Raw genomic sequence first — 20471 nt, 5'->3', positions numbered from 1 at the left:
GCAGTAAAAGTGCAGATTGCTTCACTGGTCTCATAAACCTTGTGGTCTATTCAGGAGAGATTGACAATAAAAAAAATATGCACAAGTTATGAGTAAGTTGACTCTAGGTGGGGATAAGTTCTATGAAATTCCATAAAATGGAGCAGGATGCATTGAAGGATGAGCAGGGCTGGGCTGGAAAGACTTAGAGGTGGGAATCCGAGAAGACATCCCCCAAGAACAGAATGGCAGGGACCAAGGTCGAAGAGAAGAATCCCGAGTGCGTGCACACTGCGCTCAAAGGTTCTCAGGCAGGTGGAGCAGCGTGAACAGTGAGTGCTGCAAGATAACGAAGGGCCGGGGCAGGAGGCAGAGGAGGGAATGTCTGCTCGCCTCGTGTCACCTGTGAGGCCACAACTGAGAAATCTTCCTTTGCTTTCAAGGACAATAGGAAGCCACTGGAAAGTTTTTAGCCACGGTGTTATGTTGATTTATCTTTTCATATACACGTATGAGAAGATGCGTCAGCTGGGGGGAAGTAATAGAGAAGCTAAAAACAACCACTGAGTTTGCTGGAGTGGTCCAGGAAACAAGTGACAGCCTGGACCAGGGTGGAAATCACAGAGAAGAAAAGCAGTGGATGGATTGGGTTTACACTTTAATCAGCATCACTGAATAATTGGAGAACACACCAAATGGACTCCTGTTCAGATGCAAACAATCCCATCTGGATAACGGCACCATTCACTACTGCGCAGGGGACAGAGGAGAAGCGGTTGCTTGGGATGAGCTACACTTTTGTTTCCTCTGGAGGCTCAGCTCGCAGCTGGGTGTGAGAATGTAGCTCTCTCCGATGTTCACAGCTGTAAATCAGACACCCACCCTAGAAACAGGCAGGAGCCAATCAGCTTCCCTTCTTTGCAAGCCTATGGTTTGCTTTTGTTTATATAATTTATTATTTGCAGGAAATCATGTTTGTACATATTTGTACATAATTCTCAGGGCTACATTTGGTAATTCATTTATATATGAAAACAAAGTAAATCCAAACCTATTAGTAAATGTACATTGGGTTAAACAGGAATAGAAGGTGCAGGCCACTAAGCTGGGCTGTGAAGTCAAGTCTGCTCCATTCTGCTTGCCTCCCAAACAGAATATCCGTTTTTCTCTGCTACCCCAGAGCAACTGTTTCTGAGGTGCTAAGAGCAAAACCTAGAAAACCTCATCATTTTAAGTATGTATAAATATTGTATACTAGAAAAAAAAGGCAGAAAAAGAGGCAAGCATAAGGAACAGTGTAAGTTAATCAGGCTCACCTTGTACTGCCTTTTAATCATTATATTTTATAATTAATTGTTAAACTTCAAAACTTTCCTTAAGGTGGCCCTGTTGAGAGCTCACGCCGGAGAACACTTACTGCTTGGAGCTACAAAGAGATCCATGATGTATAAAGATGTTTTGCTTTTGGGTAAGTTTTTTTTAAAGAAGTAATTATGCCTATTTTTTTAGATATGATTTGTGGGCTTTCTTCTGCATGTACAAAGCACACAGTGGTGCTCTGTTTTAAAAGTGTGTGCTGTTTCTTATGTCCTCCCTCAGCTCTAGTGTGGGGTGTGGTGTGTGTGTGTGTGTGTGTGTGTGTGTGTGTGTGTGTGGTGCCTTGGGCCATCAGAGAACAATTCTGTGTATCCCAGAAATGGAATCAGGTCCTCCTGCTTGAACGAAACCATCTTTACTCACTGGGCAGTCTTGCTGGCCCTACTTCTCTTTGTTTTGATCGAATGTAAGTTCAGAATACTGTGAAATGATGGGGAAATATTGAAATTTTAAAATGCGATAGAGATTTTGCTCCATAATCTTGATGCTGACTTGTTTAAGAAATAACTATTTAGATGTCCAATTATTGAATCTCCACATCCTTTCATGCTCTATCAGAGACTGCTTAGTAGACTAGTATATACTCTTTTAAGGAACATATTTCTTTCCCATGATCTTGTTGTTCACAATACACTATAAAGCAATTGTATTAAAAATGGCAGGCAATGTCTGAAAACTACTGGTAGGTAGAATTGTAAGAATCAGCAAGAGCAGAACAGAGGTTGGGTGGTAGTGGTACATGTCTTTAATCCCAGCACTAGGAAGTCAGAGGTAGGTGGGTCTCTGTGAGTTCCAGGCCAGACTGGTCTACAGAGCTAATTACAGGACAGTCAGGGCTGTTACACAGAGAAACCCGGTCTCAAAAAAAAAAAAAAAAAAAACCTGGGAAAAAGACCCATTAGAAAAGAGTGAGAAGGACGAAAAGACACAAGAAAACCCGGCATTCTCCCTGGAGACTGTCTCCGTCCTGTCCTGTTAACTGAAAAGATTAGGTTCTGAGTGACATTTTAGTCCCAAATGTAAATGAATGGGACATGATGTAAGAGTGCTAACTATTTATTGAACATATACATTTATTAAATGCTCTGCTTTAAGTGCATTGTGCTAACATACACTCTCTCACTTATTCACTGAGGTAAAACACTGTTATCCTGCCTGTTCTGCAATGAAGGAATAGAGGAAGGGAATGTTTTGATCACGATGGAAAGTCAGGCAGCCAAGACCTAGAATTCTAAACCATAATGGGGACAATAGAATGTGCCGGGGACCTCAGCTAAACATGTTGGTTGCATTTCTACCAAACACTGCGAATTCTGTTCTTTCTGTAAATCCTTTTATAATATAACTGGAAAACAAGCATGCTACACCTCATTTTTCATTAATAACTAGGTCAACTGTTTTCATATGACAGAATAGAATACTCACAAAGATGACTATATACAATGATAGGTATGTTCAGTTTGTGTGGCTGTGGTAATCATCTCTCTTTCTGTGTATGTGTATATACGAGCATTGCATTTGCACACTTTAAATATATATGATATTTTAGTCCCTCACACATCAAGGAAGCTAACATTGGATCTGGGAGATAGGTTAGCACTTCAGTGTTTGGATACTTTGTGACATACAGAACGTTGGAAAAATACCTGAAACAATCAACTTAAAAGAAGGAATGGTGAATCCAGGTATTGGTTTCTCACATCTTTAATCCTAGCACTCAGGAGGTAGAGGCAGGCACAACTTTGAGTTCAAGGCCAGCATGGTCTCCAGAGCAAGTTCCAGGATGGTCACACTACCCAGAGAAACCCTGCCTCGAAAACCCAACTGTCCAAACAAACAAAGGTGAAATGTTTATGTGGCTCCCAGTTCCAGAGGTTTCTGTTTATAGGTGCTTGACCCTGTTGCTCTAGACCGGGGACAGCACAGAACACTGTGGAAGGCATGTTCTGCAGAGGACACTGTTCATATTAAAAAGAGAGAGAAATATAGTATACATATATTCTCTTCAAAAGGACACCTTAAGGGCTGGAGAGATGGCTCAGGGGTTGAGCATTAACTGTTCTTCCAGAGGACCAAGAGTTTGATTCTTGGTACCCACAAGGTAGCTCACAACCGTCTGTTCAAGGTGATCTGACATCCCTTTTCAGCTTCTGTGGGTACCCGGCACAAATGTGGTGCACAGAAAGACATGGGTGCCAAACATCTGTGCAGGGGAAAAATTAAATTAAAAAAGGGCATATCTTCAGTGAACTAGACCCTTCCCTTCCCTGTGAGCCTCAGTTTTAAAGGCTTTACTATTTCCCAGTGAAGCTGTAAATTGCAGTTCAAAAATTCAATGTATAAGCCTTTGAGAGATATCCAAGATCCAAACAATAATGGTCACCTTTATCTACAGTGGGATAATTTAAAATATATCTTTTTATATAGTACCAGGATATGTTTATTATAAAAATTTACCATATTATAGCTAGAGAATGTCGAAGATAGAAAGATTTGGAGGGGTTAGCTGGTCCTGCTCTATCACATTTCTGAACTCCCTTGAACTCAGTTCAATAAACTGGTCAAGTTACCTCTATGTAAAAAAACTAAGTGTCTTAGATCGGATTTCCATTACTGTGATAACACAGCCCAGAAGCTATTTGAGGAGGAAAGCATGTACTTTGCCTTCAATTCCACATGACTTCCTTCGTCACTGAAGGACGTCAGGGCAGGAGCTCAAGCCGAGCAGGGACCTAGATGCAGGAGCAGAGGTCGTGGAGGGATGCTGCCGACTGACGTGCTTCTCATGGCTTGTTCAGCCTGCTCTGTTATAGAATCCATGACCACCAGTTCAGGAATGGCACCACCCACAGTGGGTTGGGCCCTCCCATTTCAATCACTAATTAATACCCAAGGGTTTTGTCTACAGCCAAATCTTATGGAAGTGTTTTTCAGCTGAGGTTCCTTCTGCTTGCTCAGTTAACTCTAGCCTGAGTAAAACTGAAATTAAAATCAGTTGGCACAATAAGGAAGAACAGTCTGGGGTGATGGCTGAAGGGGTCAAGTTCTTCCCACATAATTATGAAGAACTGAGTACAAATCCCTAAGACCTATGTAACATCAGGTGCTATGGCATGCATCTGTAGGCCCAGAACTTCTATTGAGAGAGGGCAGGCAAAAGAGGTAGGTTCCTGGAATGCTCACGGGCCCACTAGCCTGGCACACAATATGGAACAACAATGATATACTGGATTAAACAAGGTGCAAAATGAGGGTGTCCTCTGACTTCTATGTATAGGCTGGGTTTATTGCAGACCTGCCACTGCTACACACACATATCAAAAAAGAATGAACCCAAAAAATGGAGTATACTATCTGTGAGGCAACTCGTGACATTGCACATGCTAATTCTTCTCCCACGCCTAAGCTTGTTTAAACTGCATCTGATCCATTCTTCCTCTAAGAGCACCAAAGCATGCTGGCTTTAATCCACTGTTAGCAAGGAAGATTCTTTAGGATTTGTGTTCAGCTCGTTAATGAGCGAGGCACTAATAGAGGCCTGACACAGAGGAAGGCTAATCATTACCGGTCGATTCGCCCCTGTCAATTATTAGCTGGTTATGAGTCTGTACTTTTTGTTATCACCAGTGACGGAGGCTGTTAAAACGCACATGGCCACATTATCGTTATCGATTCTCTCAGAGCGTTCTGATGTTCTCGCCTGACGAAGTCAGTGCCACGGGAAGGTACAACACCTCACACAGTCCATGCCGCAGGACACCATTTTGAATACCAGTACTTCAAAAGGCAAACAGCGTCCAACAGTCCAGTAGAGAAGGTGGTTAATTCTTCATTTTCTTTCAGGAAACAACTATGTCATTCACCGTAACAGCTGTGAAGTCGAAGTCAGCCGAGTGGCTAATCGAGTCCTCGATGAGCTGGTTAGACCATTCCAAGAGATCCAGATAGATGACAATGAGTATGCGTGTTTGAAGGCCATTGTGTTCTTTGACCCAGGTGTGTTTTCAAAACTGTGAAAATTAGTAGCACGATACTTAAACGATCCTTCCCCATCTTATAGAGTCTTCGGTCTGCCGACCTCCTAAGCGTGCCTGTGTCTGTTTCCCTAACCAGATGCAAAAGGCCTGAGCGACCCCGTGAAGATTAAGAACATGCGGTTCCAGGTCCAGATCAGCCTGGAGGATTACATCAACGACCGGCAGTATGACTCCAGGGGCAGGTTCGGAGAGCTGCTCTTGCTGTTGCCCACCCTGCAGAGCATCACCTGGCAGATGATCGAGCAAATTCAGTTTGTCAAACTGTTTGGCATGGTCAAAATTGACAACCTCCTCCAGGAGATGTTGCTGGGCGGTGAGTGCACTGGCGCACTTCCTTATTGCTTAGCTTTACTGCCCATGCGCAAGAGCAGGGTGCCCCTTTACTTCCTTTGGCCTTGAGTTACTTCATTAGTTTGAAGTTCCCATTCCTCCCTGCATTGGTCTTCTAACAGGGCATACAAAATCTAATTTGCTACACTTAGAAAGTCTACACAACGTGAAGAAGACAAAAGATCTTGAACAGATTACGATGCCTGTTCTCCCTGGCCCTTGGCATCGCTTGTGGGCCCGGCCTCTTTGACTTCAATCCTCAGGCTCTTCCATGTGTGCTAACTAGAATGCATTCCTCACTTTGAGGACTTTGAGAAGGATGGATTTTTTTTTGTCTTTCACTTCCTTAAAAGTCTAAAAACAAAGAAATTGCTGCTTAACCCATATACGAATCAAATGACTGAAAAATGAACATTTTGCCCCTGAAGGAATTAACTGACATAAACTAGTAGAAGAAGAAAATGTGACTTCAGGGTTGGAATAAATGTCAGGAATAAGTTAAGGAATCGTTATTTTATGTTCTGATTTAGATTAAATTTCCTTGGAAAGTCACTATATCTATTTTTAGTTTTCTGGTACTTAATGTGTTCCTAATGTTATCTTTCTGAAATAAAAGTTGTTCATGCCATTAGGGTGAATCCAAATACTATAAACTTGAGGTAAGTGATTCTTGGAATTGCTTTAACAACAGGCAGGAAACCTAATGATTCCAGGAAACTGCACACAAGGTCCATTATTAATACTCAATGTTATGATATAGCATTCATTTCTCCAGCGCACCATGAAAGCTGACATTGTCTTTAACATGGGGGTAGCACTCTGCATTTGTTTCTGAATTTTTCCAAAAGTACTTTGCAAATAGTAGCATTTAAACTATCATTGAAAACATGCAACAAGGTGAAGCCACAGTAAATGTCACTAATGCAAGCATTTTTATGTCTTTCGTAGGTGCTGCCAATGATGGAAGCCATCTGCATCACCCAATGCACCCCCATTTGTCTCAGGACCCACTAACTGGGCAAACGATACTTTTAGGTCCCATGTCCACATTGGTTCATACAGACCAAATCTGTAAGTATCTGAAGAAATCTCCAGCTGTAATCTCTTTAGTTTAGTTATTTAGGGAAATTATAACTTAGGATAGGATACTCTTAGTTCCCAGGAACTACAGATCTTAGATGGGATTTCCTCCACCGTAGTTAGATGTATGAGACTTAAATACTCAGATCATTACTTACTCTCTCGAGGTATGAGTTAGAATCCGAAACTGAAGATGTAAAAACTTAAATTTTTTCTATTCTATAAGTCTGGGCAACATAAAACATACAGATAATGTCTGCCTTTGTGTTGGTGTAGAGCCATACAAATAGCCATTAAATGGAAACTAAACCAAAAAAATTGTAATAAACAATTATGGTTGCTCATGATCTGTAAAATTGGTAAAATACCAAACGCTCTTCACTACAGATAGAAAATGTATTAGGAAATTGAAAAAATAAACGTGCTATAAGGGATCAGAAACAGTGAGAAGTAACACATTATAATTTTGTTGTTAAAAACATAACAGACTGGTTTGAGTGTTCCTTGCTTCCTTAACACATTAGAAGGAGTCACCTTTCTAGAGTTTGTGGGACCGGGGAGAATGGAGCCTGTAAGTGAGGTGGATTAAAGTATGCAGTAGCCAGCTTTACTGAAAGTCTGAGACAATTTATACTGTGAGGGTTAAGAAAGGTCATCTAAGTAAGGTTTTCCTGCGTTTGAACTGATACAATCACAAGGACAAGACACATGTGGCAAAACACATTTTTCCATACAAAGAATAATAGTTTAAATATTGACTTGAATAACAATAACAAGCAATAATGAGTACCCCAAAATAAATTCATTCCCATCTTCTCCACTTGGAGGAGCACAAAACAGATTCCAAGAACAATTTTTTATTATGAAGAAGCTGAAGTCACAAGACTCTTGTCTTGTTTTCTTGGCGTATTCTCACAGTCGCTCAGGGTTCTCCTTACAGGACTTCCTTCTTGGACCATGTCCTGACAGAAAGGAAACATTTTGCATGGATGGTGGTCAGTTTTACCCCTTCAGAAGCTTGAACCACCTTTCCTCATCTTACCTTTTCCATGTTCAATATCCCGATGTAGCTGTGCAAATTTGCTCTTTAGGACTTTTTTCTTTGCTGATTTCACTTCCATTGCTTTTTTTTAAATCAAAGTTTCTCTTCCTTACACAGACAAGTATTCCTCCTAAGTTCCTAGATGCACACTTATAGCCTTGAACAGCAGTAATATCTGCAGAGCTGTTTCTGCTATCATCCCGTGTAGACTTGAATTTCAATTTCCAGCCTTATTGTTTATTATTTCTTCATTGCTTATCATTGCTGTTGGTCAGTTCTTTCAATTACCCAGTCTTGTAAATGGTTACCAGAGATCATTATTGTGGGGACAAGAAAGAAGGATATGCTGTGTCCTTGCCTAAGCTAAACAAACGATGTCAGTGGCCCATCACAGACAGAGAAGCATTGTGATCATGGCTGATCACAACGGCATCTGTTATTAGGAAGTGGTTTCTAGATGAAAGATTTAGAGTAAGTTTTGTTTATGCAGGTATTCATGGGTCATTGTAAGTTACCATGGTAAATGGATTTTAAACCATGTTGTTAAAAGAGTAGTGCTTTTTAACTAAGCTATGGTAACTACAATTACACCAAATAATAATTGTGCAAAATGGGTCTACTTAAGAAAATTCTTTAGAGTTCGAAAATCTGTTAAGTGTTGTAAGTTGTTGGTGGCCATGTTAACCACAAAATGGTGTAGGTTTAATGCAAGTTTGACTTTTTAACGTTACTCTGGGGATAAAGATTCTATCTGGTATCTAGATTGATTGCTTAATCATCTGTGAATCAATGTTCATCACTATGGCGGGAACTAAGAGGGACTCACTACTCACCAGAAAAGATTGGTTTTGGTACCTGGTTTCAGTGCTTTCATGATGTGCTTGCTACATCCGCCCACTGCAGGGAGAATGACAAGGCAGCATAATGGGTAGGGCTTAGTGCAGCAGAGCTTCTCCTTTCAAGGCAGCCGAAAAGCAGAGAATGAGAGACAGGAATGGTGCATGCACAAACCACCTTCCAGAGGCATTCCCCAAAGATCTACTTCCAGCTGAAGTTTCCATCACTCCCAAGGAACCACGAATTTGAGGCTAAGCCATCCATATGTGGTCTGAGGGAAATGCCTCATATCAAAACATAAAACAATGCTTATGAAATTGTACCTATTAATCCAAAATTTACTTTTCATCTGTTTTCTTTTGATATCAAACCAGGTAATGCACTTTCATTATAGGCTTTCATTATAGTGATATAATTTTATGCACATTTGCATTGTCTACTGAACATAAAATAGTCTTTAATAACTATTTATAACATTGGTGCACCCACATGGCCCATGTAATTTCACATTTTTGGAGTTCCACTTGACTGGCTTGTAAAGGAAAACTTGAGCTGGTTTGTGCTTGCTTGGAACTGTTTGTATTATATGCAAAGCAAGACGTTAAACATCAGCTAAAAGAAATCAGTGTTTTTTTTTTTTTGTCTTTATAGAAGATCCTTAAATTTTAAAACTGCTCTATTTGTCAAGAAATAATTTGATTCTTCTACAGGTTGACATCCAGTTCTGCCAGAAAAAAAAATAATTTGAGTAGAAAATTTCTGTATTTCTTTTCAAACAAGCCACATTAAAGAGAGACATACATAGATCTAATGTACATGGGAAATAGAAAAAGACAAAATCTCCAGAGTAAATTGGGAGCATGGTTGAAGGGGAGTGGAGAGGCAAGGAGGGGAGCAGAGAAATATGTAGAACTTAATAAAACTTTTTTTAAAAGTGCTGCTTTTTGTGGGGGCGGTGGTGGCACACGCCTTTATTCCTAGCACTTGGGAGGCAGAGACAGTTGGATCTCTGTGAGTTCAAGACCAGCCTGGTCAACAAGATTTAGTTTCAGGAGAGGCTCCAAAGCTACAGAGAAACCCTGTCTTGGGAAAGAAAAATGCCATTTTTGAAGTAAGTGCTAATCCATACTTAGCAATAATATAAGATATTAAAGAATAGCAGCCATAAGGAGATTGTTCTTGTTTTTATATGCATTCTTTAAAAACTGAAAAATCTATGGCATTTATAATGTGAACAAACATTTAATACTAGTGCTATCAAATATTTTGTTTTCTAAAGTTAAAGGATATCATAGATTTTATTTTACAATATACTAAAATTCCACGATAGGAAGGAATACATTCCTACTCAATAAAGTATTCAAACTACATTTCAAAAAAATTTTCAATTCAATTTTTTATATTCAATTACTTTCTATTCGATTATGCAGGTTTGCTCTTAGCATTGAAGGGGAAGGAGCAGGCCAGCTCAATTGTAATAGGATTGTATAGCAACAAACTAGCATGATCCAGAGGTTATGGGCTGCGGCTTAGATTTCAAAACTCTTGTAAAGCAACTGAACTTTAATTTTTAGATCATCTAAAATGTATAGAATGCAAGTGACATGTATTTTCATTTTATACATATCTTGATTGGAGATGTTATGAAGATTGATCTTCCTAATATATTTGGGATAAATCAACATTCTAATAATTGTCTTTAGTAATTTCTTTCTTTTGGGTGTGTAGGAGAACATATGAAAGCCAGGAAACATCTTGAAGTGAGAAAAGATTGCTTAGCATGATTGTCTAGCATTGCTTAGCTCTCTGTGGGAAGGAAGTGAGTATCTGACCATTAGTGTGTCAGGGGCCTGATAATTCATTCTATACATCAATGCTTTACATGTGACCTTTCCTCTAAATATAGTAATGCCTATTGACATTCTTTAGGACCTTGTGTGGTGTGGCAGAGAGACGACTAACATACACTATTCTGTTTCCTTTTCAGCAACTCCAGAAACCCCACTCCCTTCCCCACCCCAGGGTTCTGGACAAGAACAGTACAAAATCACTGCGAACCAAGCGTCCGTCATTTCACACCAGTCCCTCTCTAAACAAAAGCAGTTGTGAGAAAGTGCTCACTTCTGAATGGTACTGTGTAAATGTGAAGCCCATTGCTCTTGAAATGTCTCAGGATGGTACTTTTGCCAACTTTTAGGCAAGGCTTGCTTCTCCATGGTGCTGTTGAAAGGTGGTATCCTATTTTCTTGTTTGTAACCACATTATGCTTATTGTTGCTGTAAACTAAAGCTTTCACATGCAACCTCTGTATATTTGAATTTAAAGTTTTTTTTATAGTGTATTGTTTCCAACTATTTCTGCACTGTGCCCAAGCTATTGGCATCTTATGTATGGCTTTCATTTTTTTTCATAATATTAATTTAAATCTGTAAATAATTGCTTTGTTGTAATGTGGTGCAGAATTAAATGTTCCTATTGGTTAAAAGTAGATCAGCAACACTAGGTAATATAAAAATAAACCAATTATTTTAAAAAAATAAATTGTAAACTTGAAGATTAGAAAAGGTGAGCAGTAGCTGTGGAATAGAGCATTTCTTGAAAGGATAATATGTCAGGGCCTTCTGCTGCTTGCAACAAATGTTTCTAAGTTAACTTCAGAGAACTAATGCCATTTTAAGGATGACTGGATATTCTCTGTAATGTGACTAAATTTGAAGAGGTCTGTTAAGGGAAGGCATGTTGCTTCTTTTAGTGATGATACAAGCCATAGTAAAACAAAGTAATGCCAAACAATGGCTCAATATAAAGGGGAATTCATGTCTCACTCTTAGAAAATATGGAAAGTCACTCATTCGTTAGACCTTGGCGCATCCCCACACCAGCTCTCTGGGAAACCCGAAGAGTCTTTCTATGTGAACCTGTGTCAGCTCAAGTTATACAACTCTGGGAGAAAGGACCCTGGGGAACATGTCTTTGAACACATTTTGCAAACCCAGATCTGGTTGGTTTTAATAAGATTGGGTCAGGGTGTGTATATTTTTAAAATATACACAGGCTAACGATGGAAAATTATTTGCCATAGTGCTCATGAATGAAGGAAATGAGTCCACAACTGCTTACAGCATTTGCACTGAGGATAAGAGACCAGTTTTGTACCTTTTGCAATCCTCACATCTATCCCTATAACACTAAAGAAGATAAAAAGTGTACAAGATTGGTTTGGATGACTTAGGGGAATTTGCAACATAGGAATATACTGAACATCTAATTCTAGACTAAAAAGTAGCCCCAACTAGTTGAGTTTACCTACATCTGGAATTTATTTTCAAAGCATTAATTATAGGACACCCCATGAAGCAGCGATAGCCCCGCCTCTGTGTGCACTCGCTCTCCTTCTCCCACCCTTTCTTGTTCTTTCCCTTTTATATTTACAGAAGTAATGAAAAATGGCTGAATACATTAATATAAATATTATTATATAAGTATATAAAATTGAATAAATATCAAAAGATAAAAAGCATCCAAAGTTGTAAGATTTTGGGTTAAGGTTTTCCAGGGACCTTCCCAGTTTCTCAGACTATGAGTCATTGTTTCCACCTTCCTAGTGGTACAAAGACCATTTTCATATGAACTAACTCAGATCTAAAAGTGAGGTAGTCTGACAGCTACCAGCACTTTCATAGAATCAACTGTATTTCTTCAAATGCAGCAACCCTTGTAAACTAAAATATAACATTGAGTGAGGGGGAAGAGAAAGAGAAAGAGGGGTTCCTTAATTATTAATGTTTTGAAAATTTACTCTTGTTCCATGAAACAAGCAAGTAACTAAATCTCTTGAGTATAAATATCATTTGTAGGTTTTGTTTCCTTGTTTAATGTTATTCTCCTAAAATAAAAAAAAAAAGTTAGTCTACCTGGGCCACTATAAGAACATACCATATACTGGAAGAGTAAACAACAGAAATTTATTTCTCATTGCTGTCTAGGTTAAGAAGCCCATGAGCAAAGAATTATCAGAGTCTCGCTCTGATCTGTAGATGGTTATTTGTGAAACAAGTCTCAGGGACCACTTTTGTAAGAATACCATTTTCCCTCATGCAGGCTCTGCCCTCGTGACCTCTTCACCTTCCAGTATCCCCTTCTCTGCATAGCATCATATTTTTGACTGTTTAGCAACATAAGTGAGGAGGCATTTGGGAATTCAGACAATAACAAATCATCTAAAAACACAGAATATAAGGTTTATACTTTGGTGAATAATGTGTTCATAAAAATTTATGAAAAAGTTATGTTTTAGAAACTATTGCTAATAATTTTGTTTTGATAACTATTGTCAGGGAATTTGTAATATAGTATTTTTATACATCAAGCTGCCAGAAATGGTGGACAAAGAAGAACTGATGTTTTCAATGTATTATCATGATATTGTTAAGAAAAGTCATTGCTTTTATAAAATACACTTTTTCAGGTGACAGATATAAATAATTTATTATGAGATAACAATTCATTTTATAAATGCAAAATTATTTTTATAAATTTCACTGTTGAAAATCAGAAATGAGTAACTTTTTAAATGTTGAATTACAGTGAGATTAAAATATTTCTAAACTGTGACTCCTGTTTTACTGAGCTTTCTAAATAAAAACTGAGAAAATATAGCTAAAATGGGATGCTTCATTAGTATTTAAAACTATTTTTATCACATTGGAAATACATTGCCATTTATATTGTCAGTGTGTTATATTGCTATGGAGTGGTCTTTAGGCAGAAAAGATTGATTTTAGCACATATATACATACATACACACCAAATATATGTATATATGTATATGTATACATACCTCTATTTGTATACCTGGGTTTGATTTCTAATTTGGTACTAGTAATTGACAAATACGACCAAAATAGCCTAAGCATCCTGTGTGCATACCTTAGCACATAAACTGCTAATGTAATGTGTTAGTTTTTTTAGTTTCTGTGATGAATCACAAAAAAACCAAGGCAATTTATAGAAGAAATAGTTCATTTGTGCTTTTTGTTCCAAGGCAATGAGTCCATTGCCATGACAATAGGGGAAGCAGCAGGCATGTGGCAAGCATGACCTCTGTAGTAGCAAGCACACTTGTATCTTGAACTGCAACCATGAAGCTGAATAAGCAAAACTAAATACTTTTAAATTGTCAAATCCTACCAAGAGACATACTTCCTCCAGCAAGGTCACCCTTCCAAAATCTACCCAAATAGTCCACCCCCCAACTAGGGACCAGTTATTTAAAATCCCCAGTCAATGTGGGGAGGGGAGGGGCATCTAATTGAAACCATTACACATTAAAGATTTTGGGTGTGAAGTTTATAAATTTTGATGATCAATGTGATGGTTAATTTTGATTGCAACATATACAGTGCCTAGAATCACCTAGAGGCAAATCTCTAAATACACCTGAGAGACTCCATGAATAAGGTCATCCTCTGGGCACACCTGAGAGAGATTCCATGGATTAGGTCAGCCTCTGGTCACACCTGAGAGAGACCCCATGGGTTAGGTTATCCTCTGGACATACTTGAGCTGAGAACAAGAGTTCTCTGTGAAAGCACTGCCTATGCTACAGAATTGTCATGGTCAGCATATCCTGCCCCCTACCCTAAACACTCCAGCCGAAAGCCTAGATGGGACTTCCCTTCCCCAAGCTTCTCTTCCCTATATAACTCAGTCTCTTTGGCCTCTTGGTCTCTGAATTTCCAAGTACTCTCTTTTTTCCATTTCTCTGCCTTTCTTTTCTTGCTCTTCCACTGTCCCTCACCACATGGCTTGGTTCAGTCTAGACCCTTCCAGATGCAGCATTTATTCCTCATATTACCATAAACCTTCTCATCACCCATACCTAGTGGCAGTCAGGTCCTCGATTTTTTTTCATTCACTTGGTGCTAAAACCATAGAAATCTCATAACTGAATTCCCTTCCAAGGAACTCAGCTGTTCCAAGCCACACTGCTTATTTGATGCTCCTAAAGTATGCATAGATCATTTGTTTCTCTGGTTTCTGCCTCCCACCAAAGTTGATTCGAAATACTAGAATCCACTTCCATTTAACTGCTTTTTAACCAAGAGATATTCCCACTTGAAGGGTGTCTACTCCATAAGAATGCCCCTTGATTCTAGCCTGCTATACCTTCCTTGAACATCTCTGCACACCCTCCACATGGGAGTATCTTTCTTTTTAAAGATATTCACTTTTGCTCATTCAAAAAGAAAGAATATTAAAAGTTGCAAGAGGAAAATAACAAATAACAGAAAAAGTCAGAACTATTAGAATTACACATTACTTCTCAATGGAGACTCTTAAAAACTGAAGGGTTTGGGATGATGTACTACAGACTCTTAAGAGATTACAGATTCCAGCTCAGACTACTATAACCAAGAAAACTTTCAATCACAGTAGGTGGAGAAAATAAAACATTCCCTGTTAAAACCAAAGTTAAGCAATATCTAGCTACAAACCCAGTCCTACAGAAGGCACTAGAAAGTAAATTTCAACCTGAGGAGGTTAACCACACCCAAGAAAACACAAGGAATAAATAATGCCAGACCAACAAATCAAAAGAAGAGAAACACACACCATACAACAAAAATGATGGAAATCAACAATCACTGTTCATTGATGAATCTCCATATCAATGGCTTCAATTCTCCAACAAAAAGATACAGATTAACAGAATGGATGACAAACAGTACCATTTTCTGCTGTATCCTAGAAAAACAGTTTACCATCAAGCATAGACATCACCTCAGTGTAAAAAAATGGAAAAAGATTTTTCAACCAATTGAATTAAGAAAAATGGTGTAGCCATTTTAATATCTGACAAAATAGGCTTTAAACCAAAATTAATCACAAGAAGTAGGGAAAGACCCTACATATCTGTTAAAGAAAAATAATCATCAAAAGGACATGACAATTCTTAAATAAGATACACCTGGCATAGGGTTCCCAAGTTCATAGAACAAAATACCATTACAGCTTAAATACCATTGACATCAAACACTGATATTGCAAGACATCAATACCCTACTCTTTTTTTTCTCATTTTTTATTAAAGATTTCCATCTCCTCCCCTCCCCTCCCTTTCACCCATACCCCCACTCCACCCCTCTCCAAAGACAAAGAGCCATCAGGGTTCCCTTTACTATGTTAAGTCCAAGGTCCTCCCAGCTCCCCCTAAGTCCAGGAAGGTGAGCAACCAAACTGACAAGGCTCACAGTGAGCCCGTCCATGCTGTAGAGTTCATGTTCATTGCCATTGTCCTTGGTTTCTCAGTCCTCCTCCACCGTAAGCCACATTCAGAGAGTCCGGTTTGGTCCCCTGTTCCATCAGTCCCATTACGACTGGACTTGGTGGTCTCCCGTTAGATCTGTCCCACCGTCTCAATGGGTAAAAGCACTCCTCGCGGTCCTGGCTTCCTTGCTCATGATCTCCCTCCTTTTGCTCCTCATCAGGACCTTGAGAGCTCAGTCCGGTGCTCCTATGTGGGGCTCTGTCATTTTCTCCATCCAATGCCAGGTGAAGGTTCTATGGTGATATGCAAGATATTCATGAGTATGGCAATAGGATCTGGACATTTCTGGCACCCTCTGCTCAGCTGCCCAAGGAACTAGCTGGGGGCATCTTCCAGGACACCTGTGAACCCCTCTAGAGTCAAGTCTCTGCCAACCCTAGAATGGCTCCCTTAACTAAGATATATAATTCCTTGTTCCCATATCCACCCTTCCTATATCGCAACCATCCTATTCCCCCAAGCTCTTCCCATCCTCCACTTCACACTTTTCTCTCCCCATCTCCCCATCCCCCCATCCCACCCTACCCCCATGTTCCCATTTTTTGTCCGGCAATCTTGTCTACTTCCAATATCCAGGAGGATAACTATATGTTTTTCTTTGGGTTCACCTTCTTATATAGCTTCTCTAGTATTTTTTACGAATTATAGGCTTGATGTCCTTTATTTATGGCTAGAAACCAATTATGAGTGAGTACATCCCATGTTCATCTTTTTGGGCCTGGGTTACCTAGCTCAGGATGGTGTTTTCTATTTCCATCCATTTGCATGCAAAACTCAAGATGTCATTGTTTTTTACCGCCGAGTAGTACTCTAATATGTATATATTCCATACTTTCTTCATCCATTCTTCCACTGAAGGGCATCTAGGTTGTTTCCAGGTTCTGGCTATTACAAATAATGCTGCTATAAACATAGTTGAACAAATGCTTTTGTAATATGATTGGGCATCTCTTGGGTAAATTCCCAAGAGTGGGATTGCTGGGTCCTGGGGTAGGTTGATCCCAAATTTCCTGAGAAACCTCCACACTGCTTTCCAAAGTTGTTGCACAAGTTTGCATTCCCACCAGCAATGGATGAGTATACCCCTTACTCCACACCCTCTCCAGCAAAGGCTATCATTGGTGTTTTTGATTTTAGCCATTCTGACAGGTGTAAGATGGTATCTCAGCGTTGTTTTGATTTGCATTTCCCTGATTGCTAAGGAGGTTGAGCATGCCCTTAAGTGTCTTTTGGCCATTCGAACTTCTTCTGTTGAGAATTCTCTGTTCAGTTCAGTGCCCCATTTTTTAATTGGGTTAATTAGCATTTTAAAGTCTAGTCTCTTGAGTTCCTTATATATTTTGGAGATCAGGCCTTTGTCTGTTGCGGGGTTGGTGAAGATCTTTTCCTAGTCAGTAGGCTGCCTTTTTGTCTTAGTGACAGTGTCCTTTGCTTTACAGAAGCTGCTCAGCTTCAGGAGGTCCCATTTATTCAATGTTGCCCTTAATGTCTGTGCTGCTGGGGCTGTACGTAGGAAGCGGTCTCCTGTGCCCAAATGTTGTAGAGTACTTCCCACTTTCTCCTCTAACAGGTTCAGTGTGTTCAGACTGATATTGAGGTCTTTAATCTATTTGGACTTGAGTTTTGTACATGGTGATAGACACGAATCTACTTTCATTCTTCTACAGGTTGACATCCAGTTATGTCAGCACCATTTGTTGAAGATGCTTTCTTTCTTCCATTGTGTGCTTTTAGCTCCTTTATCAAAAATCAGGTGTTCATAGATTTGTGGGTTAAGATCTGGGTCTTCTATTCGATTCCATTGGTCGGCTTCTCTATTTTTATGCCAATACCAAGCTGTTTTCAATACTGTAGCTCTGTAATAGAGTTTGAAGTCAGGGATGGTAATGCCTCCAGAAGTTCCTTTATTGTATAAGATTGTTTTGGCTATCCTGGGTTTCTTGTTCTTCCATATAAAGTTGATTATTGTCCTCTCAAGATCTGTGAAGAATTTTGATGGGATCTTTAAGGGGATTGCATTAAATCTATAGATTGCCTTTGGTAGTATTGCCATTTTTACTATGTTGATCCTCCCAATCCAAGAGCAAGGGAGATCCTTCCATTTTCTGGTGTCCTCTTCAATATCTTTCTTCAAAGACTTAAAGTTCTTGTCAAATAGGTCTTTCACTTCCTTGGTTAGAGTTACCCCAAGATATTTATGCTATTTGTGGCTATCGTGAAAGGTGACGCTTCTCTGATTTCTTTCTCTGCTTCCTTATACTTTGTATATAGGAGGGCGACTGATTTTTTGGAGTTGATCTTGTATCTTGCCACGATACTGAAGGAGTTTATCAGCTGTAGGAGTTCTTTGTTGGAGTTTTTCAGGTCGCTTATGTACACTATCATATCATCAGCAAATAACGAAAGTTTAACTTCTTCCTTTCCAATTTGAATCCCCTTGATCCCCTTGTTTTGTCTTATTGCTATTGCTAGAACTTCAAGCACTATATCGAAGAGATAAGGAGAGAGTGGACAGCCTTGTCGCGTTCCTGAATTTAGTGGGATGGTCTTGAGTTTCTCTCCATTTAATTTGATGTTAGCTGTCGGCTTGCTGTAAATAACCTTTATTATATTTAGGAATGACCCTTGTATCTCTAATCTCTCCAAGACCTATATCATAAAGGGGTGCTGAATTTTGTCAAATGCTTTTTCTTCATGTAATGAGATGGTCATATGGTTTTTATCCTTCAGTTTATTTATATGATGGATTACATTGATAGATTTTCGTATGTTGAACCAGCCCTGCATCTCTGGGATGAAGCCTGCTTGATCATAGTGGATAATTTTTCTAATGTGTTCTTGGATTCTGTTTGCCAGTATTTTATTGAGAATTTTTGCATCGATGTTCATAAGTGAGATTGGCCTGTAATTCTCTTTCTTGGTTGAGTCTTTGTGTGGTTTAGGTATCAGGGTAAGTGTAGCTTCATAAAAGGAATTTGGCAATGACTGTTCTGTTTCTATATTATGAAATACCTTAAGGAGTATAGGTATTAGGTCTTCTTGGAAGTTCTGGTAGAATTCTGCATTGAACCCATCAGGTCCTGGGCTCTTTTTGGTAGGGAGGTTTCTGATAACAGTTTCTAATTCTTCCCGACTAACAGGACGATTTAGAGCATTTACCTGGTCCTGGTTTAACTTTGGTATATGGTACTTATCTAAAAAAGTGTCCATTTCTTTTACATTTTCCAATTTCGTGGCATACAGGCTTTTGTAGTAAGGTCTAATGATTCTCTGAATTTCCTCTGTGTCTGTGGTTATGTCCCCTTTTTCATTTCTGATCTTATTAATTTGTGTGTTCTCTCTCTGCCGTTTGATTAGTTTGGCTAGGAATTTGTCAATCTTGTTGATTTTCTCCAAGAACCAGCTTCTTGTTTCATTGATTCTTTGGATTGTTTTCTGTGTTTCTATTTTGTTGATTTCTGCCCCCAGTTTGATAATTTCCAGTCTTCTACTCCTCCTAGGTGAGTCTACTTCTTTCTTTTCTAAAGCTTTCAGGTGTGCTGTTAAGTCTCCAATGTGTGCTTTCTCCGTTTTTTTTTTTTTTAAAGTGGGCACTTAGTGCTATGAATTTTCCTCTTAGCACTGCTTTCATGGTGTCCCATAAGTTTGAGTATGTTGTGTCTTTATTTTCATTAAATTCAAGAAAGACTTTAATTTCTTTCTTTATTTCTTCCTTGACCCAGGTGTGGTTCAGTAGTTGACTGTTCAGTTTCCATGAGTTTGTAGACTTTCTGGGGGTAGCATTGTTGTTGAATTCTAATTTTAATCCATGGTGATCCGATAAGATGCAGGTGGTTACTAATATGTTTTTGTAACTGTGGAAGTTTGCTTTGTTACCGAGTATGTGGTCAATTTTCGAAAAGGTTCCATGAGCCGCAGAGAAGAAGGTATATTCTTTCCTGTTTGGGTGGAATATTCTATAGATATCTGTTAAGTCCATTTGGTTCATTACCTCTATTAAGTCTCTTAATTCTCTGTTAGGTTTCTGTCGAATTGACCTGTCCATTGGTGAAAGAGGAGTGTTGAAGTCTCCCACTATCAGTGTGTTTGGTTTGATGGCTGCCTTGAGTTCTAGTAATGTTTCTTTTATATAAGTGGGTGCTTTTTTATTAGGGGCATAGATATTCAGGATTGAGACTTCATTCTGATAGATTTTTCCTGTAATGAGTATAAAGTGTCCCTTTCCATCTCTTCTGATTGATTTTAGTTTGAAGTCAACTTTGTTAGAAATTAGTATGGCCACACCCACTTGTTTAGGTCCATTTGCTTGATAAACCTTTTCCCAACCCTTTACTCTGAGTAGATGTCTGTCTTTGTGTTTGAGGTGTGTTTCTTGTCAACAGCAGAATGTTGGATCCTGTTTTCGTATCCAATCTCTTAGCCTGTGCCTTTTTATAGGTGAATTGAGTCCATTGATCTT

At 39.1% G+C, this 20471-nt stretch overlaps 1 protein-coding gene across 4 annotated transcripts in view; it reads left to right on the top strand.

Moving 5' to 3' along the window:
* Hnf4g (hepatocyte nuclear factor 4 gamma) overlaps positions 1–13340 on the top strand; it is a 142971-nt gene extending 129631 nt beyond the window's left edge. For all 4 annotated transcript variants that reach the window (XM_038347738.1, XM_038347736.1, XM_038347735.2 and 1 more), the window contains 5 exons: positions 1360–1447; positions 5200–5352; positions 5470–5706; positions 6672–6794; positions 10670–13340. In XM_038347738.1, the coding sequence (XP_038203666.1) occupies positions 1360–1447; positions 5200–5352; positions 5470–5706; positions 6672–6794; positions 10670–10791 (723 nt within the window). In that variant the 3' untranslated portion in view covers positions 10792–13340. The remainder of the gene's footprint in view (positions 1–1359; positions 1448–5199; positions 5353–5469; positions 5707–6671; positions 6795–10669) is intronic.
* The last annotated feature ends 7131 nt before the right edge of the window (positions 13341–20471 follow it).

The sequence above is a fragment of the Arvicola amphibius genome, chromosome 11, assembly GCF_903992535.2.
Source record: "Arvicola amphibius chromosome 11, mArvAmp1.2, whole genome shotgun sequence".
In the NCBI taxonomy this organism is placed as follows: Eukaryota; Metazoa; Chordata; class Mammalia; order Rodentia; family Cricetidae; genus Arvicola; species Arvicola amphibius.
This window is presented reverse-complemented; position numbering and strand designations above follow the sequence as displayed.